General features: G+C 50.9%; 1 protein-coding gene across 1 annotated transcript in view; it reads left to right on the forward strand.

Moving 5' to 3' along the window:
* ROR2 (receptor tyrosine kinase like orphan receptor 2) overlaps positions 1–21373 on the forward strand; it is a 223257-nt gene extending 201884 nt beyond the window's left edge. The window contains exons 5-9 of the mRNA XM_066368409.1: positions 7832–7959; positions 11705–12019; positions 13146–13391; positions 16662–16864; positions 18844–21373. Coding sequence (XP_066224506.1) covers positions 7832–7959; positions 11705–12019; positions 13146–13391; positions 16662–16864; positions 18844–20289 — 2338 coding nt within the window. The 3' untranslated portion in view covers positions 20290–21373. The remainder of the gene's footprint in view (positions 1–7831; positions 7960–11704; positions 12020–13145; positions 13392–16661; positions 16865–18843) is intronic.
* The last annotated feature ends 3389 nt before the right edge of the window (positions 21374–24762 follow it).

The raw sequence follows: 24762 nt of genomic DNA on the forward strand, positions 1-24762 counted from the left end.
AGTATCTGAAGGACGTACATCGCCCTTTTGGACAATTAAAAATTATTAATTATTGGCTTCTAGAAAATCACCTTCCTTAGGCTGAGTCCTGAGTCCTCTTACTTTTTTTTTACTTTACAAATGGTAGGTAATTCCTGAACTTCAGCCATTCTCCACCCGTGTGTTCATGACCCCGGAATCTCCACTTTCAGGTCTGGTGGCTCCCCCTCCGTCCAGGCCCCCAGAGCAGCTGCACCATGGCTGTCTCCAGACCGATGACTCAGAGGCACTTGCATGTCTAAACAGAACGTAGCTGGCTTCCACCTCACGCTCCTTCCATGGCTATTTTGGGGGGGAGCATGTCATAAATCCAGTTCAAACTTTACCCTAATTACAGGAAAATAGCACTATAAAAAAAATGAAACTGCCAACTGACAAGCCAGTAATTAAAAATGACTCAGGAGAAACCATGCTGCCTCACTCTCAGTAAGTAAACTCAGACAAGTGGCCGACATGTAGCATTTGATGTTTTTTTTTGTTGTTTTTTGTTGTTGTTTTTTAAGTTAGTGAGAGAAGGGGAGGCAGAGGGACAGACACCCCTATGTACCCTAACTGGGGTCCACTGGGTAAGCCCACTAGGAGGTGATGCTCTGCCCGTCTGGGGCCCTTGCTCCGTCACTGTGGGAGTCATTATTTAGCACCTGAGGCGAAGGCCTTGGGGCCATCCTCAGTGCCCGGGGCCAACTTGCTCCAATCAAGCCATGGCTGCAGGAGGGGAAGAGAGAGAGAGAGAGAGAGAGAAGTGAGAGGGGGAGGGGTGGAGAAGCAGATGGGTGCTTCTCCTGTGTGCCCTGACTAGGAATCAAACCCAGGACATCCACACACTGGGGTGGCACTCTACCACTGAGCCAACCTGCCAAGGCCAGCATTTGATGTTAAAGCCTTTAAACCAGTGGTAGTCAACCTGGTCCGTACCGCCCACTAGTGGGTGTTCCAGCTTTCATGATGGGCGGTAGTGGAGCAACCAAAGTATAAATAAAAGATAGATTTAACTATAGTAAGTTGTTTTATAAAGATTTATTCTGCCAAACTTAGCGGAAATCCGACATAAAGTACTTGGTAAGTAATTATTATTGTATGCTTTAACTTGCTATAACTCTGCTTTATAAATTTTATAAAGTAAAGTAACTTCCCTACTTTATAAATCACCATTACTGTGGAACCAGTGGGTGGTTAGAAAATTTTATTACTAACAGAGATACAAAAGTGGGCGGTGGGTATAAAAAGGTTGACTACCCCTGCTTTAAACCATCAACCAACCTAATCAAATTGAGTTGGAAGGAGGAGGGAGGCGAACCTAATTCTTTTCCCTCAGACTTTTTGTTATGGTAAGTTCTATTTTTCTGGAAAATGTAACAACTTTCTTTTCAATACCACAATACAGAACTTGAATAAAAAGTAGAAGCCATCAGTTTAAAGTTGTGTGAGACAGGCAGTACGTGACTAAGCAGGCAATTGTCATGAAGCGATTGGAGAATAGACACGTTCTTCTTAACACATTATTGACCGCTCATGGGTTAACTCATGTTTTAATGCCCAAACAAACGTTGACCGCTTATGATTTAACTCGTATTTGCACTTACATCAGCTATTTCAATTTTTGAAACTCAGGATAATATAGGATTATTGTAAATGTGACTCTTCGCCCTGAGGGTTGAAGTTTGAAAAACAGCACACTGTTCTACATTCTCATGCGGACTCCTTTCCTTCCCACTCCTCCAGGTGTGAGACCGCAAAATCGAAGGCACGGTAAACAAAAACAATCACAGTGTCGAGCCGTCTAAACCTGGACTATCTTCTAACCGCTCGCAGTTTGAACATACATATCAAGGATATTGTAAAATCTTTCTTCATTGTGTTCAATCCAACTAGAACATGTAAAGCAGGGGCCTTCAAACTATGGTCGGAGGGCCGCGTGCAGCCCCCTGAAGCCATTTATCCGGCTCCTGCCGCACTTCCGGATGTTAGCCATTCTAATGTCTCGTGTCATGATGATTCCTGGTAGTTTCCTCCATCACTAAAAACGGGACCATCTCTCCAGGCTTCACTTTTGTGAAGTAGTTGTTAGGCCTTTTGTACAGTTTTACTGTGTTGTTTATCTTCTTGTTAAGTTTTAGGAAGTCTTTATATAGTCTATATACAATTCCTTTGTCAGATATATAAAATGTTCTCTCCCAGACTCTGATTTGTCCTTTTATTCTCTCTCTCTCTCTCTCTCTCTCTCTCTCTCTCTATCGCTTATAGTGAGAGGAGGGGAGATAGAGAGACTCCTGCATGTGCCCTGACGGGGATTCACACAGCAACCCCTGTCTGGGGTCAATACTTGAGTACTGAGCTTATTTTTAGCACCTGTGGCTGATACATTCAGACCAATCAAGCTATCCTCAGTGCCTGGGCCAAGCTCAAACCAGCTAAGCCACTGGCTGTGGGAGGGGAAGCAGGAGAGAGGGGGAGTGGTGGTGGGGGAAGCAGATGGGCGCTTCTCCTGTGTGCCCTGACTGGGAATCAAAACTCAGGATGTCCATATACCAGGCCAACACTCTAGCCACTGAGCCACCAGCCAGGACCCCTTTTATTCTCTTAATACTGTCTTTTGATGAGCAGGAAACTTAATTTTGATAAATCTAATGTAACATTTTTTTTTCTTTTATGCATCATGTTTAAGAAATCTTTGTTTTTGTTTACCATAAAGATATCCTCCTATGTTTTCTCCTGTGCACGTTAGAATTTTAGCATTTATATTTAGTTCTGTGATCCATCTCAAAAGCAATTTTTTTGTTTTTCCTTTCATGATGTGAGTTGTGGGTATACGTTCATTTTATTTTGTACAGATACCCAGTTTTTCTTTTCTTTTCTTTTTTTTTTTTGTATTTTTCTGAAGTTGGAAACAGGGAGGCAGTCAGACAGACTCCCGCATGCACCCGACTGGGATCCACCTGGCACGCCCACCAGGGGGCGATGCTCTGCCCATCTGGGGTGTTGCTCTGTTGTGACAAGAGCCACTCTAACGCCTGAGGCAGAGGCCATGGAGCCATCCTCAGCGCATGGGCCAACTTTGCTCCAATGGAGCCTTGGCTGCTGGAGGGGAAGAGAGAGACAGAGAGAAAGGAGAGGGGGAGGGGTGGAGAAGCAGATGGGCGCTTCTCCTGTGTGCCCCGGCCAGGAATCGAACCCAGGACTCCTGCACGCCAGGCCAACACTCTACCACTGAGCCAACTGGCCAGGGCTCCAGATACCCAGTTTTTTAAGCACCATTTTTGAGAAGATGGTCCTGTTCTCATTGAATGCTTTAGTGCCTTTTTGAAAATCAGTTGACCATATATGAGGGTCTATTTAGGGATTTTCTACCATGTCCTTTTGATTTGTTCTTATACTTCCACTACCTCATCATCTGAATAACTGTAACACTATAGTAAGTCTTACAATCAGGTGATCTAAATTCTCTATCGTTGTTCTCTTTCATGATTGTTTTGGCTATACTAGTACCTTTGTATTTGCATATAAATTCTAGAATCAGTTTGATCATTTCCACGAAAGTGCCTACTGGGATATTTTTTAACTTTTAATTTTGAAATAACTTGAAACACAGAAAAGTTACAAAAATAGTAATAAGTAGCCTTATATGCTCTGTACCCAGGTTTACAAGTTTTTATCATTTTACCATATTTGATTTAGCATTTCCTCAATGCATATTTGTAATTATATATTTTTTCAACCATTTGAGAATATATTGCATTCATTACATAGAGATCAATGGTATTTCCTTACAGAACTGTAGCTTCAAATTTAGAGTATATGTCTGTGAATTACCAGTTGTCCTCCAACTTTTCTTTTCTTTTTTCTTTAAGTGAGAGGGAGGGGAGAAGCGAGACAGACTCCTTCCCACACTCCATCCAGGATCCACCTGGAAACCCCTGTCTGTGGCCAATGCTTGAATCAGCTGAGCTATCCTTAGTGCCTGGGGCATGCTTGAACCAATTGAGCCATTGGCTTTGGGCAGGGAAGAGGGAGAGAAGGGGAGAAGGGGGAGAGGGAGAGGGAAAGAAGCAGATGGTCACTTCTGTTTGCGCGGACCGGGATTTGAACCCAGGATGTCCATACGCCAGGCTGACACTCTATCCACTGAGCCACCAGCCAGGGCCTTCCCTTTGATTCTTTTACAGTTTCCATCTCTCCACGTCTTCATTATACTTTCTTTTGTGTGTTGTTTTCCATACTTGCAGTTCCTAAAGCCCTGATCTGCTAAGTCTGACATCTGGGTCATCTTTGGGTTGGTTTATTTTGACCAGGGTTATAGTTGATTTTTTTTCTCTGTCTGGTAATTTTTTTATTGTATAGTGGACATTGTGGTTTGGACTCTAGATTTTGTTAACTTACTCTGAAGGATGTTTTGCTACAGCAGCCTATTAGGTTACTGTCAGTTCTACTGAAACTTTGGAGTTTCCCTTCAGGCTTTTTAAAGTGATTTATTTGTTTACTCTCTCTACGTACCCCCCACCCCACCCCACTCCACCCAATCTGAGATATAGCTTCCTTTGCTTCACTCCAGCAGGCACTCATTTATTACAGGCAGACCCTTTCATAAGTACAACAACTATGAAATAGTTTTACCCACTTTTAACAGAAACCATGGGGGAGTGGTGGAACGTTAATTTCCTACACAACATGTAACTAACATTTGAATTTTGACACTGATTACTTTTCAACCTCATAGGAACCTTACTTTTCTTTAAATGCCATTCAACATTTATACCCATGAATTTTCTAAGCTTTTCTTGGAACTGATTTTTATTTCCAACATGTACAAATTGGGGAGATGATCGATGATGAGTCCACCGCTTCTCAGCCCTTGTGAAGAAAAGAAGCATTTTCTATCACATCGTTGATGACTCTTTCCCGTCAATCTCTTCCTCCTCCTTTCTCATTACTTTTTTTCCCCATTAATATAGTTTTCTTTCTTTTTCTTTAAATCTCTCTCCCCTCTTTGACCACGAACTTGGTGGTGTGTAAGTTTCTTTGTCATCTCTGCCTTTAGACCTTGGATCAGTGCCTCACAGCCCTAGGAATGTAGGCGATTTCCAAAATTGAACTTCCTAACACTGATGCTCTGAACTTGGTGAGTGTGTGTCTCACTTGCAGGGATTTATAGATGGTGCTTCTGCCCCAGCGTTTCTTTGGTCTCTTGAGTGTCTGCTTTTACCAATTGTCTTCAGCTCTGTCACTCTTCAGAGCTCCCAAACTGTGCCAGGTAAAGATAAAACATAATTCAGTTTGAAAATATGAGGTAATTCCCCACTTGTTTTCTGAAAATTCAGTAACCTGAAGGACATCATTTTCCAACAACTTCCGTGTGATTTGGACATTTTCCAAAGTTCAGATTGTCAGCCCGCAGAGACGAGTGAGGTGCAGCTGAGAGCTGGCCATGGGCCCCTTCTCAGCCTGCCTTCCCGCCCCCACCCCCGCATTGCTGTCTCCGTGCTGGGTGCCTGCTCAGCGGCTAGGGAGAAGCCCACACCAGAAGGAGTCCACGGCAAGACAAGAGGTGTTGCATTCCTTGCCTCTTAAAGCACAGAAAATAAATTGTCCCTCTTGTTGGGACACCGCAAGGGACTGACTGAATGAAATCTCATTCCCTAGACCTGGGTGGCATTCCACAGAGCACACACCTGTCAGTGATTTTCCTGGGAGAGTAGGCATGTGTCCCGGACTCACCCACACACAGATGTAGCACACACACACTGGGGCAGAGTTGACCTGCACTTGTGTGGTGTGTGTGGCAAGCGTAGGCATTGTTTTTGATTGAATCATCAGTTGACTCCAGTTCACAGAGTGAAAGGGGTGGGTTGGGAGTGTGTTGTTAGTGCTTGTGCTTGCCCGTTTAAATGACGTTTAAGGAATCCTGGACCCCAAGAGTCATGGCTGGCCAACTGGAGAGAAAGGGCCTCCGGCTCTTGCTGATGCCACAATCTCCTTGCTTAGATTATTTTTTGGCTCCAGATAATTTTCTTTGAAAGAGGAATTTTATTCAGGGGCGTGAGGGTGGCCGAGGAGGAAGAGTCGGCCGGCGGCGGCTGGTGAGAGGGTGTTCCGCATTCCCTGGTCTCCTCTGCTCCGAGCATCCAGGCTTCCCACCTGGGGCAGAGCCAGGGCGGGCTTTGTAAGTCCATTTGGTTACGTTGGACACAACACAGGTTCCATTGGAGGGTAGTTGAAATCGGTGTGGGGTGCAGGGACATGTCAAATGTTGTCATGCTTATGGGCAGGTTGCAAATTTGCTTGAAAGCAAGCGACTTAATTACAGGCCTGAGCACCTGTCCAGAGCTTGGCCCGGAGCCTCAGGCCCCCTTTCCATTCCTCCCCAGCAGACAGCAGCCCTTTATCTCGGTGGTGGCCCACGTTTGCTGGCTCCTTGCAGCATTCTGAGGGTGCCTTTAAAAGGCGTCTGTGTACTTAGAGTGACTGATCTCATCTGCTGAAGGCAGGACCCATGGGTTCCTCAGAAAGGAATTTAACGAGGCTTGTGTGGGCCACTCCCTGCAGGCCCTTGGAAGGCCAGGCTACAGGGCCAGAGGATGAGTGTGCTCTTGTGAGCCTCTCTTTCTGTCCCCCATATTTACACACCTGGTCTGTGCTATCTACATAGCAGTGACAAGGTGACACGTCTGTGGTATAATAAGCACCTCCGCTGCTGAAATTTCTGTGAGAGCCAAACTTTTGGAATCCCCTCTTGCTTTTCTCCATCTCAAAGGTTTCTGCCCTAGAATTTAAAAGTAGAACTGTTTCTGGGTATCATCGTTTTCATAAAAGCCTTGCTTGCAAAACAATGGAAGTGTGTAGAGGCATGCAAAAGCGTGTCTGGTGTAGGTTACGGGTTTGATGGAACATGTGAACGTTAAACATTCTGTGTGTATTTGTACATGAACATGAACATGTCCCCTCTCATAAACATGAACATATCCCCTCTCATAATCCTTCATTCACACTCACTTCCCTCCTGGTTCCGTTCCTCCTTAAGGAAGCTGGATTTTAAAAAAGTTAGTAGACTATATATTTAGAGAAATTTTAGTTTTACAGAAAAATGCACATAAAGTACAGAGAGTTCTTATATTGCCCACCACCTCCTCTGCGGGTGCAGTTCCCACTGGTAACATCTTGCATTTGTTACAGTTGATAACTGATACGGATGCATTATTAGTAACTAAAGTCTGCAGTATACATTCACTGATGTATACTTGGGGATGCATATTCCCTCTTGGTGTTCTATGTTCTGTGGGTTTGGGCAAATGGATAACGATGTATACACCATTAGAGTGCCGTACAGACTGGTTTCACTGCCCTAAAAATTCCCCGTGTTCTGCCTGCTCTTCCCTGGCAACCACTGACCTCTTTGCCATCTCGGTAGCCTCGTCTCTTCCAGAATGTGATGTGGTTGGAATCGTAGTAGGGAGCCTTTCCAGATTGGCTTCTTTCACCTAGCGATAGGCATTTCAAGTTTTGCCATGTCATTTCTTTTTATCGCTGAATAATATTCCACTGTCTGGATGGTCCACAGTTGATTACCCACTCACCTACAGAAGGGCACCCTGGTGGCTTCCAGGTGGTAGCAATTATGGAGAAAGCTGCTCTAAACATCCTTGTGCAGGTTTTTGCATGGACAAGAGATCTCCATGCGTTTGGATAAATACCAAGCAAGAAGATGGCTAGATTCATAAAGTGCTGGATTTGAAAAAAAAAAATTCACCGGGGGGGTACTGGACACCTTCCGGCGTGCTTACAGACTGTGTTTCCCCAGAGATGACGACCATGAGGATGGGTTCTGCCAGCCTTACCGGGGGATCGCTTGTGCGCGCTTCATCGGAAACCGAACCATCTATGTGGACTCCCTACAGATGCAGGGAGAGATTGAGAACCGAATCACAGGTAGGAGCACGGGCTTCGCTTGCATGACTGAGCCGGTGTGCATGCCCGTCCCCGTGCGGACGGCCTGCTGGAGTGTTCGTCAAGTCCTACCCTGAACGGTGGGTCCCTAATCCTTGTCTCTTACAGTAGAAAGAGACCTTCTTTTAAAAGCAGTTACAGTGGCCACCATGGTTTACCCTAAAATGTTCCTCCCATTTGTATGTTTAAATTAGCAAGTGCAGGTTGTTGAGAATATTCTTCTAACACGCAGAGCTAGGCCAGCGTGCGGTTCCAAGACCCTGAGATGTCGTGTCCTTACTGCCTCGCAGTGTCTCCCTTCACAGGCCGGCCACCCTGGTGCCGGCTGCCCAGCCCTGCAACACCCACTGTGCCTGCCATCTTTGTTCTGCCTTTCACGACCCTGTGCCATCTTGGAGTTGTGCTGGGTTAGAAGGTACACGGGCCTGACTTCAGCTGTTTGGGAGAGAGGTTGCTGGCCATGGGCCATGCGCGAGACTGCAGTGAGCTCTGACTGTGTCGGCCCTCGGCTCCCGGGAACACTCGGAAGTGAGAGAGAAATGGAGCTGCCCATTCTCTATCTCACTGAGGGTACCGTCTCTGGTTGGTGTTAGCCTTCAACGCACCGACTTGTACACGGTGATGTAAAGGTCTTCTTGGGGGGGGGGGGTCTTTTGAGAAGTGAGAAAAGGAATTAGATGACAGCTCTGCAAAGCCCGCCTCCTCCTGTCCCTGCTCTCCCCACGAGGACACAGAACGCACCTGTCTCTCCAGATGCTCTAAGAAACCAGGACAGTCTTATGAAGAAGACAGGTGTCCCAGTTTAACTGGGTTCTCTGCACAGGATATTTGATCTCGGCTGCCCTCAGGAGTCACCAGCTGACCCCCAGGGCTGGGCTCCCCAGCAGAGTCTGGCACAGTTGACCCTGTGAGGGGCAGGTATGAAGTGCCCAGGCAGGAGCGCACATAGGTGTCATTGGAATGTCCTTCTGCATTGAGGTCAACTCTGGCCTTGCCTTTTTTTTCACCCTTAGTCTGTAGGGTCTAAGATAATGGTCATGGAGAGTCTGCCTGGCCCATAGTTTTAGAGCCCCCTGAGGACAGGGCCAGGTGTCCAGTGAGAGGTGGAGGGGCAGTAGTGGGCCCTGGAGAATCCAGGAAGGCGCCATCTTGGTCCAATGATGACAATGTTTTGAAAATGTTGCTATCTCTCATTGGAAAAGCATTTTATGGCATTTAAAGCAGAATTTCTCAAACCTTTTGACTACAACACGCAGTAAAAGGTATACTTTGCATCGTGACTCGGTATACGCATACAGTACATGTATTTCATAGACTGGAAATGTGTTATAGGAAGCAATATTCACCCTTAACTGAGAACAGTGCGTTCAGATGGTCTCTTCTGTTTTAATTTGTTAAAGGAAAAAGTTGGCTGCACTCTTAATACGAACCAAACACTCTGACATCCTCTGTTCTGTTCTAATTCTTTTTTTTAAATGCTAGCCACGGACTCCAGAATTCATTTTACAATCCACTAATTAGCAAACACGACTGATTCAAGGCCCAAGATTGTCCCTCAGTTGTTTCTTCAGGAATTGTTTAAAGAAATAAACAACTCAAATAGCTAATCAGACCGATTTTATAGCAGCTTTTAGATAAAGTTTAGAATGAGAATTCTCTAAATTTGTGGATTTTGGAAAACATAAATTTGTGCTGTGGGTTGACAGTGGCTTAGAGACAACATTCACTGTGAGGCTCAGTTCGGAGAGCGTGGTGTGGTGGTCAGAAGTGGGTCCCAGGACTCCGGGAGCTGCCCAGGGAGTGGGCTCCAAGAACCTTTACAACAGGGGTCCCCAAACTTTTTACACAGGGGGCCAGTTCACTGTCCCTCAGACCGTTGGAGGGCCAGACTATAAAAAAAGCTATGAACAAATCCCTATGCACACTGCACATATCTTATTTTAAAGTAAAAAAACAAAACGGGAACAAATACAATATTTAAAATAAAGAACAAGTAAATTTAAATCAACAAACTGACCAGTATTTCAATGGGAACTATGGGCCTGCTTTTGGCTAATGAGATGGTCAATGTGCTCCTCTCACTGACCCCTTCTGGAAGGGCGGCGGGGGCCGGATAAATGGCCTCAGAGGGCCGCATGCGGCCTGCAGGCTGTAGTTTAGGGACCCCTGCTTTAGAGTGACGTGCAGGGTGTGGATGAATGTGAGGACATGAGTTGTTGGACATCCTTGCCACCTAGAACTATACTTTCAGAAAGAAGCCATCACTTGATATGTCTGAGTGGAGGGGAGGAAGAGAAATCCTAAAGGGTCAGCTGTGACATTCTGTCAATGGATTACCCCAAAAGAAATGCCAGGCTTGGCTTTCTTAGGCATTTCTCCCCTGCCTGGGAGTCAAGGCCAGCATTCACAGCAGCCCTCCTGGTAAGTTACCAACTCCACAAGGATGGGCTTGAATTGGAGTCACACCGGGTTTTTGCCAACCTGTGTTCCTCCGTTTTAATGCTAGCCAGAAGTGACCTGGAGGACTAAGGCCAATGTGCCCCGCACACCGCAGCATACTTGGCACAAGATGCCAGGTGCAGTGCATGGACACAGCTGGTACCACCCTCGGGACCATTCTTTTCACTTGCTGTTTTAGAGGCTTCATATGGGCTTTCATTCCCCAGTGCGGGGTCTCAACAAATCACTTGACACATAAAAACAGAGGACCAGGAAAGGGCTGAGTGACCAACTTTTCTATAGCTAGTAACTGGCAGGGTTGGAACTGGGCTCCCATGCCGCTCTCTAACCTGGAGCCTGCGGTGGCACCTGCTGGGTCTCCGGGGCGCCAGCAGCGCCACTTGGTGGCCAAACAGGGCACTGCACTAAAGTCGTGGGTGGAGCTGGGGCATCCCAGGGACTAAATTCCAACCTCTCTGCAGGGTGTGTAGACAAAGGGTCCCACCTTTCTCTAGCTGTCCAAGATCAAATCCTTATAAGTAGGGCGTTCATAGGTCAAAGTGGGTGAGCCTTCTGGCTGATGCCTTCCTTTGAGCCCCAAATGGGACAGCCTTCCCTCCAGCCCCGTTTCAACCTGTCCGATGTCAAGCTCTTACTCTGGGCTGGCTCGTTCCCAGACACTCCATCCTGAGATGTCTTGCTGCCAAAAAGCAAACCTACCGACCCTGGCTTCTCCGCTTCTCCCCTCGCCCTGGCCTCTCCCACCCGCAAGCCCGCCTCTCCTCACTCTCCAGCTGTTCCTCAGCTCTCCACCCAGCACCATAGGTGCCCCTTTCCTCTGCCACTGCCACCTGCCTCCTCGCCCCTGCAGAGGCCCGCTCCCCAGGCTGCTGTGACCTGCCTGCAGGCCAGGGACCTCGGGACAGCAACCTGGTCCTGTGCCTCCTCTGCAGCCTCTGCCGTGGAGGCTGCCCAGCCCGCGGCTTCCCCCACTGCCCTGAGCTTGCAGAGCCCCTGGTTGAGGGCAGGGCCCCAGGAAGTGGCTTTTGGGTCTGAAATGGGAATCTCCACACCATGGAAGAAGCATCTAGCTGGATGAGATCTTGGTCTTAGTTTTCTTTCTTTTTTTGTTCAACTTTTGATGTTTGTAAGTGTAGCCTAGAACCTTCTATGTCCGCTCCCTGGGGCCCTGCTCAAGTGAGAGCAGAGGAGAGTGAGGATGGGGGGACTGGAGGCACTGGTGGGCAGGACGGGGGCCCACCACCTGAACGGGTCTCGCCCCCCGCAGCGGCCTTCACCATGATCGGCACATCCACACACCTGTCGGACCAGTGCTCGCAGTTCGCCATCCCGTCCTTCTGCCACTTCGTGTTCCCGCTGTGTGACGCGCGGTCCCGGGCGCCCAAGCCACGTGAGCTGTGCCGCGACGAGTGCGAGGTGCTGGAGAGCGACCTGTGCCGCCAGGAGTACACCATCGCGCGCTCCAACCCGCTCATCCTCATGCGGCTGCAGCTGCCCAAGTGCGAGGTGCTGCCCATGCCCGACAGCCCGGATGCCGCCAACTGCATGCGCATCGGCATCCCGGCCGAGCGCCTGGGCCGCTGTGAGTCCCTGCGCGCTCCCGCCCCGCCCGCGCCTGCCGAGGGCCCCTCCGATCCCGGAACGGGGGCCCACAACCCAGGGCCTCTATTCCAGTAGGTTTAAGAGCAGGGGTAGCAGTCATAGCTCCAGGTCACACCCTGCTGGCCCCTGCCTGTCTTTGGGACACAAGTAAGTCACTCCCCCTCTCTGAGCCTCACTCAGACTTCATTCTGTAAGATGCAGTAATCTGTCTGCCCGCCTGCTGGCCGTAAAACACTATTAAGGACATCAGGGGAACAGTGAAGCTTCCAAACCCTCCTGTGACCCACGAGCACTTGTCCTCACCGAGCAGGGCAGCCTTCAGCCCTCCTCCAGGGCACCAGGGAAAGGGCTGCATTCATTCCCTAGGCCGGGGGTTCCGGAGTGCGGCTCCAGGATCCTGGTCACCTGCACGCTGCCCTCCTCCAGTCCTGGCTGCAGAGTTTGCTCCATGTGACCTTGAATGAGTTGCTTAAATATAATTTCCTCATGTTATATGAGAATACTAACTACTAACCTTGGTAGTTAGAATGAAGATTCAATGAGTTAATAGTCATTAAAGTTCTTAACTCAGTGTCCAAACACTCTGTGATCATTGCTCAGCACATGCACACCCCAGGGCTGGCTCAGAGAGCACTGGGGTCCCCTCCCGGGAGGTGGAGTGGCACACGTGTGCTCCCTGGGTGGTGGGGTGTCAGAGGGGGGGCAGGGCCGGGCAGTCTCTCCCTTCCTGCACAGTTTGGTTTTGCTTCCAGAGCAAGCGGAAGTGAGATTGCAGTTGAGATCCTCGTTCTGGAGTGTGGGCGCCTGGGGAGTCCCAACAGTGGTGTCCGCATCATGGAATAACTTCTGACAAGTTGTCTTCCCCATATATGTCCCTGATGCGCCCCTAATTTAATTAGTGACTTTGGGACTTTATTAAATCATTATTTTTAATGCTGCTTTTCTTAGAAGTCATATAAAGCCCTCTGGTTTTTTGGAAAGTCCAGTGTGAATACATGCAGGGAAAGTGGTTTGTTCTTTCTAGAAGAGCTGAGAAGGGTGCTCTCTGTACCCGAGGAGGGCTGCGTGCTCTTAATTCAGGCTCCCTAACACGTCTCCTATCTTAGACCACCAGTGCTACAATGGCTCGGGCACGGATTACAGAGGGACGGCAAGCACCACCAAGTCGGGACATCAGTGTCAGCCGTGGGCTCTGCAGCACCCCCACAGCCACCACCTGACCAGCGCGGACTTCCCTGAGCTTGGAGGGGGGCATGCCTACTGCCGGAACCCCGGAGGGCAGATGGAAGGCCCCTGGTGCTTCACGAAGAATAAAAACGTACCCATGGAACTGTGCGACATACCCTCTTGTAGTATGTATTCTCTCTGCCTCATTTTTTTCTAAAGTGTTGACTATTGAGCACGCTTCGTGATGATGTGGCACCATGTGGCTAGGCTGGTGGCTCTGGGCGCCGCCCCCATTCCACCACCATAAGCATTTGTTTTAAATTAAACTGTTGCTGGTTATACAAGTAATATCTGGTCATTCTAGAATGTTTTAAATTATAGAAACGTCTAAAGAATCATGTACAAATTACTCCTAATTTCTTCACTCTGTTTGCATTTGGGGGTCCCTCTGTCAGCTCTTTTCCTGTGCATGGTCCTAGGTTATTCTCCGTTAACACTGTCATATAACATTTCCTGGTATTAACACATGTGTGCCCATCATACCAGTGACGGCAGCTCCTCAGCCGTGTCTGCAGTTGGGGGGCCCCCTCCACTCTGCTCAGCTTTCCCTCATAGACTCAACAGAATAAGGGAAAAATAGAACTTAAATTTCTTAACCATTTCCCTGCAATCTCTCTGTTAAATTATGAACAAGAGCTGAGCTTGTCATTAATGGTCTCAAACGTCACAAACGCTGTCATCCTGTATTCCAGTGTTTGTGTGGCAGCAGCTCCCGCTGGCCTGGACAGCTGAGACTGGTAACCTGGGGTCAGGGGCTGGTGGGACATTACTAGAAGATTGCTAGAGAGAGGTAATGGGTGACACACATCCAGTCTCACCATTCAGCTGGAGCCTGTCCTGGCAGCCGGCGTGAGACCGGCGTGCCTACCCTGCCGGTGATGGGGGTACAAACCTGTGCTCATTACCTTCTCCGGGTCCTAAACTGGGCACTCCCATTCACTGAGCAGTTCTTCAAGAATGTGGGTCCATGGCGGGAGTAAGTGTTAAGAAGGATATTGTCAGTAGTTCAATTACAGGATAGCTCCTCTATGGAATGCTCCAGTGGTTTGAAACACTTCCTGCAAGGAAGGATGATCATGATGTCCCGTTAGGGGAAAGAAGCAAGGTGTAGATCATGAGCTGTGTTACAGCGCCTCTCCCTTTCCCCTTTCCACCATCCCCTCCCTCCCCTTCTCTTTCTTTTTTTCTTTTTACAAAAAACAAAATGAGTGAAAGCTCTGAGTGTGCTCGCACATGCACACAGAGCACCTATGTATCCCTGGTGACGTTTGGGGAAGGTCCACTCAAAACTTGTGATTTCCCGCCCTGGTTGTTTGGCTCAGTGGTAGAGCGTCGGCCTGGCGTGCAGAAGTCCCGGGTTCAATTCCCGGCCAGGGCACACAGGAGAAGCGCCCATCTGCTTCTCCACCCCTCCCCCTCTCCTTCCTCTCTGTCTCTCTCTTCCCCTCCCGCAGCCGAGGCTCCACTGGAGCAAAGATGGCCCGGGCGCTGGGGATGGCTCCTTGGCCTCTGCCCCAGGCGCTAGAGTGGCTCTGGTCGCAACAGAGCAACGCCCCGGAGGGGCAGAGCATCGCCCCCTAGTGGGCAGAATGTCGCCCCCTGGTGGGCGTGCCGGGTGGATCCCAGTCGGGTGCATGCGGGAGTCTGTCTGTCTCTCCCCGTTTCCAGCTTCAGAAAAATACAAAAACAAAAAAAAACAAACAAAAAAAACTTGTGATTTCCCATGAACTACAGAAATGTTAAAATGTAAAACATTTTTATAATGATCAGTTATTACTTTTGTAGTTAAAACTAAATCAAAACATAAAATATGTGTGTTGTTGGACCTGGCAGTTGTGGAAATCTTGTATTGTGGGAGTATTTGTGCTTAGAAGGCAGAAGTGCAAAGGTGTTCACTGCGGAGTCACTTTTAACAGCTGAATGAGAAGCAGACTGACTGTGATGGGGGCCGGCCGACCCCATGGGGCTGTGTGCCGCTGCTGAGGGGCCCGAGAGCTGCCTGAGACAGATTTGTTCTGCCCGAAACCAGACGCAGGGAAATGCAGATTGGTGTGACTCCGTTTAAAATGAATTCTGTTCAAACTGCTTTTTAAAAAAACCATACTTTAAAAAACCATACTTTTAAAAAAACTGCCACGTCTAAGTGTCAAAATAGTTGAATATTGGTTATTTCATGTTCAAATTAACTCAGGCAAACAGTAAGCTACTGTCAGTGACATAACCTTTGGTAAAATGGGCTGTTAGGAAATGAAAAACATGTTCTGTTCATGATTTTTAAAAGGTAGTGATAAAATAAATGGTTGTACAGTGTTTGGACGGTGCTCACACCCATGCTCTTGGCCTGAGGGGTGTGGATTTTCCTCCCACTCCTAATAATGAGAATTGACAGTCTCCACTGCCCCCAGAGGCTTCTAGAAGCTCTATCTCCATGTGGGCAGGAGAGTTCTGTGTGTGGTGCCAGGAGACTAGGCTGGGTTGGGGACAATGTTTAGTTTTTACTGAGGTGGCGATAGTGTCCATGTTCAGAGAACCCAGTGACCAGAAATCACCTGTCTGCTTTCAGATGGAGAGCCCATCACCCAGTGGTCATTGGGGCACCCAGATCCCATGTGATTATTCATAGGCTGGGGAGAAAACTGCTGGGCATCTGGGGTGGGAGGTTGCCCCTTTAGGAAGATGGTTCTGCCTTCTGGCAAGAAGACCCCACCTCTGCTTCAGGTGTGGGCACTGCCACCTGGTGCACCACTCTAGATGTCCTATAGGGGGAGAGAGAGCGCTGTCCTGCCTTGGAACACGGAAGCTGGGCCTGGAAGCCACACACTGTTTGCACCCCTGTCCCACCAAGGTCCTTCCAGATTTCCCGGGCTCCTGCTGCGTGCTGTACAGGGTCAAACTCACCTGTACCATGGCACTTGTAAACCAAATGCTCATTTAGTCATTATCCTGAAAGAATACGTTAATCTACAAAAATGTGGACCATCCTAAAATACATTACGAAGAGCAAGGTCATTTCTAATGCCAGCACCAAGTCCCTTTCACAGAGGACGGAGGTCAGGCGTGTTTTGTCAGGTTTGGCGAAGGTGAAATTGGGCAGAGCATCGGTACGCGGGGCTGTCCAGGCACCAGGGAGGAGGAGCGAGGATGCTCAGGGCCCGGGGAGACCTTCAGAGTCCATTGGTCTCGGTGCTCTGTAGCCCGTTGTGTTTCCATGGGGGCAGTCCTGGATTGGGTCTCACGGTTACCGCGGGATGCACACTTTGGGGTACGTCACCTGTTTCTCCTGGGGTGGGTGTATAATGTTGTCTCTTTGTGCTGAGATACTGTCGTTGGAGGCGGGAGTGGGCTGGTGGAGAACTTGGGGTTCTGAAGACTCAGCGAGGTCTTGCTGTCCCCAGGCCCCCAGGACGGCAGCCGGATGGGGATCCTGTACATCCTGGTCCCGAGCATCGCCATACCGCTGGTCATCGCCTGCCTCTTCTTCTTGGTCTGCATGTGCCGGAACAAGCAGAAGGCCTCAGCCTCCGCACCCCCGCGCCGGCAGCTGATGGCTTCCCCTAGCCAGGACGTGGAGATGCCCCTCATCGGCCAGCACAAGCAGGTCTCCCAGCTTACCTCTGCCCGCCACCGTGGCCTTCTTATTTCACTGTAGCACAACACACTACTCTTTGAAACTTCCATTCATTTCATTGTTTCTCCTCTCAAACTTGTCAGCACATTTGTGTCCTTAGAAAATACACAGTAGGCATGTTTAGAAGTCGATGTCCCAGTGGTAGCTTCTCCCTCTCTGTCTGCGATGCATCAGCTGTGTTCACAGAGGCACCAGGAAGGGGCTCAGGTTGTCCCCACCACTTACATTCAGTATGGCATTTTTTTCTATTTCCAAGTGAGTGGAGGGGAGATAGACAGACTCCTGCATGCACACCAACTGGTAGCCACCTGGCAACCCCCATCTAGGCCAGTGCTCTGCCCATCGTGGGTCATGTTTGCAACTGAGCTATTATTAGTGCCTGAGAGTGGTTCCACAGAGCCATCCTCAGCACCCACAGCCAATGTGCTTGAACCAATCAAGCCATGGCTGCAGGAGAAGAAGAGAGAGAGAGAAAGGAGTGTGGGGGAAGCAGATGGTTGCTTCTCCTGTGTGCCCTGACCAGGAACCTAACCTGGGACATCCACACTCTGGGTTGACGCTCTACTACTGAGCCAAACAGCCAGGACCCAATATGGCACTTTCAAGGAAAGTGGGGTTGGTTTTGCTTTGTTTTGTTTTCCAGGGAAGACCAGAGCCAATAGTCTTGCAGAGGAAGTAAAGGGCAGGCTACCCCCCCCCCCCCATAGGCACTGTCAGGATGGTGACACCTGAAATGCAGCAAGGAAAAGTCTGTCACAACCACTCAGCCATGTGAAGGGACAGTCGCCTTGCTTATGAGCCTCGGAGGGAAGGTCATTCCCTTGCAGGCTTTGAAGGGGAAGAGCAAACTCCTTTAGCTCTATCTCCAGGTGTCACTCAGTGTTTGGCAGGGGTGGGTGGCTGGATGGCAAGCCCCGTGGGGTCAGGGAAGCTCCCAGAAGGATGGGGGCCAGACACACAGAAGGGATGAGAACTGTAAAAGCTGAGTGGTGCAAGTTTGCATCAATTTCACCACAGGGTACTCCCATCACAGAGCATCTGATTGAGACTCTGGCCAGTTGGCTCAGTGGTACAGTGTCAGCCCAGCATGTGGAAGTCCCAGGTTCGATTCCTGGTTAGGGCACACAGGAGAAGCGACCATTTGCTTCTGCACCCCTCCCTCTTCTCTCTCTCTCTCTTCTCCTCCTGCAGCCATGGCTCGCTTGGTTCGAGCACATTGGCCCCAGCCACTGAAGATGGCTCCATGGAGGCTCAACCTTAGGCGCTACAAATAGCTTGGTTGCAAGCATGGTCCAAGATGGGGGTTGCAGGGCGGACCCTAGTCAGGGTGCATGCGGAAGTCTGTCTATCTCCCCTCCTCTCACTTAAATAAGAAAAAAGAAAAGAAAGCATCTAATTGAGAATCTAATCAAGAAGCAGCCAGACAGGACAGCTGAGAAGCATCAGGAGAACAGCTGGTCTGGGTTCTAAGAATGACAGAAAACATAAGACACATCCCTTGGGTTTGAGAGAAATAGACACGGGTCTCACTGTGCCAGGCAGTGGTGGCTAGACTTCCTCCGTGAACACAGTGGGGAGTAGGAGAGGCCCTGGGGGGGACACAGCTGGGACAGCGCAGGGATCACTGGGACAGCTGGAGCTCCGTGTGGCTGGGTGTGTGTGTGTGAATTAGGTGTGCACACACATTACCATGGTATCTCAGCTGTACTTGGGACATAATTTGCAGCCTGGTTGGGACCTGTTGGAGGTTTCAGGCAGCCTCTTGATGGCAGGGTATGTTTAAGAGCAGAGTGATGTGTGGGACAGGCTGAGCCCCGGGCAGGGGGATAGCAGGTCCCCTGCAAGGCTGTGGGGACAGCCGGCACTAGAACTGGCCCCTGGGGACTGCCCTGTTCCTCCCTCTGGAATTGCAGTGGCAGGAATCTTTCACGGGGTCTTTTCTCTTGCAGGCCAAACTCAAGGAGATCAGCTTGTCCACAGTGAGGTTCATGGAGGAACTTGGGGAGGATCGCTTTGGGAAGGTCTACAAAGGCCACCTGTTCGGCCCTGCCCCAGGGGAGCCAACCCAGGCCGTGGCCATCAAAACGCTGAAGGACAAGGCGGAGGGGCCCCTACGGGAGGAGTTCCGGCACGAGGCCATGCTGCGGGCGCGGCTGCAGCACCCCAACATTGTCTGCCTGCTGGGCGTGGTGACCAAAGACCAGCCCCTGAGCATGATCTTCAGCTACTGCCCGCACGGCGACCTGCATGAGTTCCTGGTCATGCGCTCCCCGCACTCCGACGTGGGCAGCACGGACGACGACCGCACGGTGAAGTCGGCCCTGGAGCCCCCCGACTTCGTGCACGTGGTGGCGCAGATCGCGTCCGGCATGGAGTACCTGTCCAGCCACCACGTGGTCCACAAGGACCTGGCCACCCGCAACGTGCTGGTGTACGACAAGCTGAGCGTGAAGATCTCCGACCTGGGGCTGTTCCGCGAGGTGTACTCGGCCGACTACTACAAGCTGATGGGGAGCGCGCTGCTGCCCATTCGCTGGATGTCCCCCGAGGCCATCATGTATGGCAAGTTCTCCGTGGACTCGGACATCTGGTCCTACGGGGTGGTCCTCTGGGAGGTGTTCAGCTACGGCCTGCAGCCCTACTGCGGGCACTCCAACCAGGACGTGGTGGAGATGGTGCGCAGCCGGCAGGTGCTGCCCTGCCCCGACGACTGCCCCGCCTGGGTGTACGCCCTGATGATCGAGTGCTGGAACGAGTTCCCCAGCCGGCGGCCTCGCTTCAAGGACATCCACAGCCGGCTCCGGGCCTGGGGCAGCCTGTCCGCCTACAACAGCTCGGCGCAGACCTCGGGCGCCAGCAACGCCACGCAGACCAGCTCCCTGAGCACCAGCCCGGTCAGCAACGTCAGCAACGCCCGCTATGGGGGCCCCAAGCCCAAGGCCCAGCCCTTCCCGCAGCCGCAGTTCATCCCCATGAAGGGCCAGATCCGACCCCTGGTGCCCCCTCCACAACTCTACATCCCTGTCAATGGCTACCAGCCTGTGCCAGCCTACGGGGCCTACTTGCCCAACTTTTACCCTGTCCAGATCCCCATGCAGATGGCACCCCAGCAGGTGCCTGCCCAGATGGTCCCCAAGCCGGGCTCCCACCACAGTGGCAGCGGCTCCACCAGCACCGGGTATGTCACCACCGCGCCCTCCAACACGTCGGTGGCCGACAGGGCAGCCCTGCTCTCCGAGGGCACGGAGGACATGCAGAACACCCCTGAAGACGCGGCCCAGAGTCCCGTGCAGGAGGCGGAGGAGGAGGAGGACGGCTCCGTCCCCGAGACCGAGCTGCTGGGTGACAATGACACCGTGCAGATGGATGAGACAGAGGTCCAGCTGGAAGCCTGAGGGGTGTGGGGTTGAGGGGCACTAGTGGGAGACTTCGCCCGCCTTGAGACGTGAGCCCCAGGCCTCGGGGGCTGGTTTGCTGCCTCACCGTGGGGCACGCACTCCTCAGCGGTCCTTTCTGCGGAGCTGCTGCTGTGGCCAGCGTTCACTCGTTCAGCCAGTGGCACCTGACCAATGGCAGGCCCCAGCGTCGCCGGCATTTTCCCGGAGGAGGATGGGTGGCCAGCACTGCCTGTGCTCTGAAGGAGAATGGGTGGGTGTTCCCGCTGTGTTGCGTATGGATCCAATATTGCAGAACTTTGGGACAGCAGGCCTGCTCAAGGCAGCAAGGTGGAACCTGGGCTTCACGACTCCCAGCGACTGGCTGTTGGCTGCGGATGGAGGAGTGGCCTTTCTCTCTGTCGCCCCCTTCAGCTGGCAAAGACCAGTAGGGACAGGATGCTGCCACCTGCCAGGGTCTGGCGAGAAGGGGCTTCTGAAATGGGAGTCTCGTTTTAAAATGTGCCTTAAAGCCACACAGTTTTGTATTTTTTGTGAATGGATGGTTGATTTACCCTCCGAGTGTATTCTGCCCACTTTTCTGGCATTGGAGGGAAGTCTTTCTGGGGTTTGGGATGTTGTAAGGAAGCGATATTGTACAGAGCACAGTACTGTTTGTCTTCTTGGCGTCATGTACAGACCTGAAGTGTAATTTATATGTTTTCTTTTTGTATGCCATTTTCATTGAAGTATTTTGAGCTTAAAATAATGTCTTTAGTAATTTAACTGTTTACCTGACCCACCTGGGATGCCGCCTGATTGTATTTCAGTTGCTTATGTTGGTACCAACAAAAGATTGGTCCGTTCATTTCAGAGCTCCCGTGAGAGATGGCCCAGGGCACAGTGAGTGTTCCCACCTGTAACCACACAGGGGGCGTATCCAAGCGCAAGCATGTGGGTCTCTGTCCATCACGAAGGTGTCAGGCGTGGGCGGTGCGGGATGAGGCAGGCGCCCCACGTGACCATGTGGGCGGAGCCCTTTGCAGCCTACAGGGCTGGTCCAGAATCGTGACCTAATATGACTGTGGATGTATGTTTGTCAATAAAAGATGGAAACAAGCCCATTGCTTCCTCTGTAAGGTCTCGGGGTGGGGTAGGGTGTGTGTGTGTGAATTAATTGCTGATGATGTAAAGTTGGTCTTTGGTTTTAAACCTCTCTCCTCCTGAGGCCCCAGGACCTCATTTTAGACCTGAAGATTGGTACTGACCATGGCTCTGGCACAGTGCTGAGAGTTGAGGCCAAGAGGGGAATGGGCTTCCCTTCACCCCCCACCCGCCCGCCCAGGGCTGCCTGCACCGCCTGCCGTGGGGCCAGCGGAGCTAGAGTACACCTTTGCCACGGTTACCTGGAGGGTCAGTGGCTGTGTGGTTTCCAGTGAGGGGAGGGGCACTGTAACAGCCGTGACCTGGATGAGGCCTGGGGACACTTCCACCAGCCAGCAAAGGTCCCAGCTGCCCCAGGGCCTGGCCTGCCCCCAACATGAACTGGAGGTTTTCCATGGATGCTGCGGTGGGTCTCCAGCCCAAGGGCCAGGCTGGGCTGGCGTAGGGATTTGCTTCCCGAGTGTGGGCAGTGGGTCTGTGGCCAGTAGCAGCGCTGTCTTCCCTGCTCCCAGGCCTACTGGGTGGGGTCGAGAAAGTGTACTTCTGACAGGTGCCCAGAGGGTGACGACGCTGTGGTCAAGGCACCCGCTGAGAGCCAGTGGGTGCAGAATCAATTTGTCTCTGTCTAGCATCTCGGGCCATCCTGAGCTTCCCATCTCTTTGGTACCCCCCCCCCCCCCCACCACCACCACTTTGATTAGCATGATGCTGCTCAGGATAGAGCACCCTGCACAGGTGATGAAATGAACCCTCCCTCCGATTACACCCTGAAACCAGGACTGACTCCTCCCTGCCAGGCGGAGAGAGGCCGCATGATGGAGTGAGGACTGGGAGCCCCAGCCCCAGCAGGCGAGTGTGGTCCCCCTGTGTACGGGAAGGATTCAGGGTTGAGCAGAGCGACTTCTCACTTTCACTGGCATAAAAGAGGAACTTTATCACTAACGGGGTTCACCTGATGGTTTCACTGTTGAGTTAGACTTGAGATGGCCGGCCCCCTGCAGGCCTGGCCACTCCGCTCTGGACAGATGCCCACCCCAGGCTGCTGACAGCAGAGCCGGCAGCGCAGATTCTGCAGAAACAGGACGGGGTGGTGTGTGGGCGGAACAGGGAGGTTTGAATTTGAGGGATTTCTCCCTCCCCCCCCAGCTCAATGCAGCATGTGTATGTTACCACTCTTCTAATTGTAGGGTCTCGATGCTTCTGGAGGGAGCTTGAGCTATTAAAGCAGGTACGTTGAACAAAAGTGACTGAGTTGGGACATTCCAGCACAGCCCAGGGTGAGAGCTAGTGTGGACAACTTGGATGCATAGCATTCGTGTGGCCTCAGGTGTCTGTGCCCGTCCCTGTTCAGCCCACAGGGAGGTTTGCCAGCTACTGAGCAGCTCATTTCTGGGTAATTAGTTATAGTCTAGCCCTATGAAGCCTCGTGCATGCCCTCATATTTCCTGGTAAACAACACTTGTTGAGACAGTTTGTTGGAGCCATGGCCAACTTTCGGGACTGATTTTAAGGCTGTTTGACTAAACGACAGTATGACAGCTTCCTACTAAAGCAGGAGGGATCTCTTGTCGTCTCAGCAGGGAAACACTGGAAATGGGCTCGCTTGGGACTTCCTTCAACATTGAGATCTGTGTTTGTTCTTGGACAACATGATTCTATAACTATGTTTGAAACAAATCTTACCCAGATGTTGGTTCTAGGTGAGTTTCTTATGAGGACATTTAAAATCTTTTTTTTTTTTTTGAGATGAACATTTATGAAGGTTGTGTCAAGTACTTCAGAGTACTTACTGTCTTGAAACCTGGCCACCGCAAGCCAATGTGGCCTTTCCAAGGTCGGTCCTGCTGTCCCGTCACCCCACTCTTTTCTCCTTATCGTCAGTCCCCAAGGTGGCTGAGACTGTTTCCTGGCCTGGGACTTGGTGAGTGCTTGGTGATTGGCTCCTAGCAGGGTAAAGCTTTATTTATATTGGAAAGGCCTGGACTGAGGCCCGTGGACACCTGCACAGAGGACATGAGCCTCACCGTCAGGTGTTCAGACTGCAGGCAGCAGCATGCTAGCAGTGTTGTATCTCTATCCTCGTTTCTTTGCATTTGTGTGCTTACTGGACATCTAGCACGCTCCTGTAGTTCACAGACACCGTGGGAAGTCCCTCTCTCTCCCCTCTCTGCTCAGTGCCCTTCACCCTCCCCTCCCCGTACCGCTGCCACCAGCATCTCATGGGTCTTCCCAGCTGATTAATGCACATGGAAGTCCGTGTACCTATGTGTTCGCATATTTCGCCCATGCTTACCTCAGTGGTCACCTGCACAGATTGTTCTCTGTCTTGCTTGCTCGTGTAATCGTGTGTCCGGGAACCTCTGTCTGTCGGTGAGGGGAGCTTGTCTGCAGGAGGAGTTCCTAGGCATGGCCCTGCTGGCGAATGAAGGCATGAGCTGTAAGGTGGCAGGTGGCACTGTGGTGCCCCCAGTGTGGGGGCACGGTGCAGGCGGTGGCAGGAGAAAGCTGTGCAGGGTGGGTTTGGGGAACTTGACTCAGCCCTACTCCATGTTTTTTAAAAGACAGAGCATGTTAACATTTTAACCTAGTAGTAGTGTTTTTTTTTTCACACTTTGTCCTGTTCATTCCCTTTTCCAGTCCGAAGTGTTAAGGGTTTTAATGAAAACATTGGCCAGAGACACAGAGATTTAAAACATCCCCTGGGTGTTGGGAGGCTTTGAGAGCTTATGCAGGTACCCAGAGGAGGGACAGAGCCAATGACTGCTTCCTTGGAACTCCAGAAGGTCACTGCAACACCCCCACTCCAGGATGGGCCCTGCGACACCCTGCCCGGGGTAATGAGGCCCTCTGGGCCATGCCCCTCTGTGCCCATCAAGGAGCTGAGCGCAGTGAACTGTGGAGCCCACTTTAGTGACCTTGCTTGGGTCTCCATGGGACGTGGGAAGGGAGAGGGTGTCTGGAAAGGACAAAGAATTCAGGGGAGACAGGCAGCCTGCCCTCCCCGTGCCTCAGCCCCCCGCCCCCCCGGTCAGACATGCACGTCTTGCTCTGAAGAACCTGACGGTGGCAACACCCAGGATTCCCAGGGCTGGCTCTCCATTCCCAGAGCCTTGTCTATCAGGCACTTTTTATATTTTATTATCTGTTTAATATGGCTGTCTAAGGTTTTAATAATTGTCACTTTCTTAAACTGCATTTAAAAAAAAGTTTATTTATTTTAACAAGAGAGGAAAGGAGGGAGAGTGAGGGGAGACAGAAACTTTGATCTGCTCCTCTATGTGCTCTGACCTGGAATCGAACCGGCAACCTCTGTGTACCAGACAGTGCTCT

The sequence above is a fragment of the Saccopteryx leptura genome, chromosome 2 (genome assembly GCF_036850995.1).
Source record: "Saccopteryx leptura isolate mSacLep1 chromosome 2, mSacLep1_pri_phased_curated, whole genome shotgun sequence".
Taxonomy (NCBI): Eukaryota; Metazoa; Chordata; class Mammalia; order Chiroptera; family Emballonuridae; genus Saccopteryx; species Saccopteryx leptura.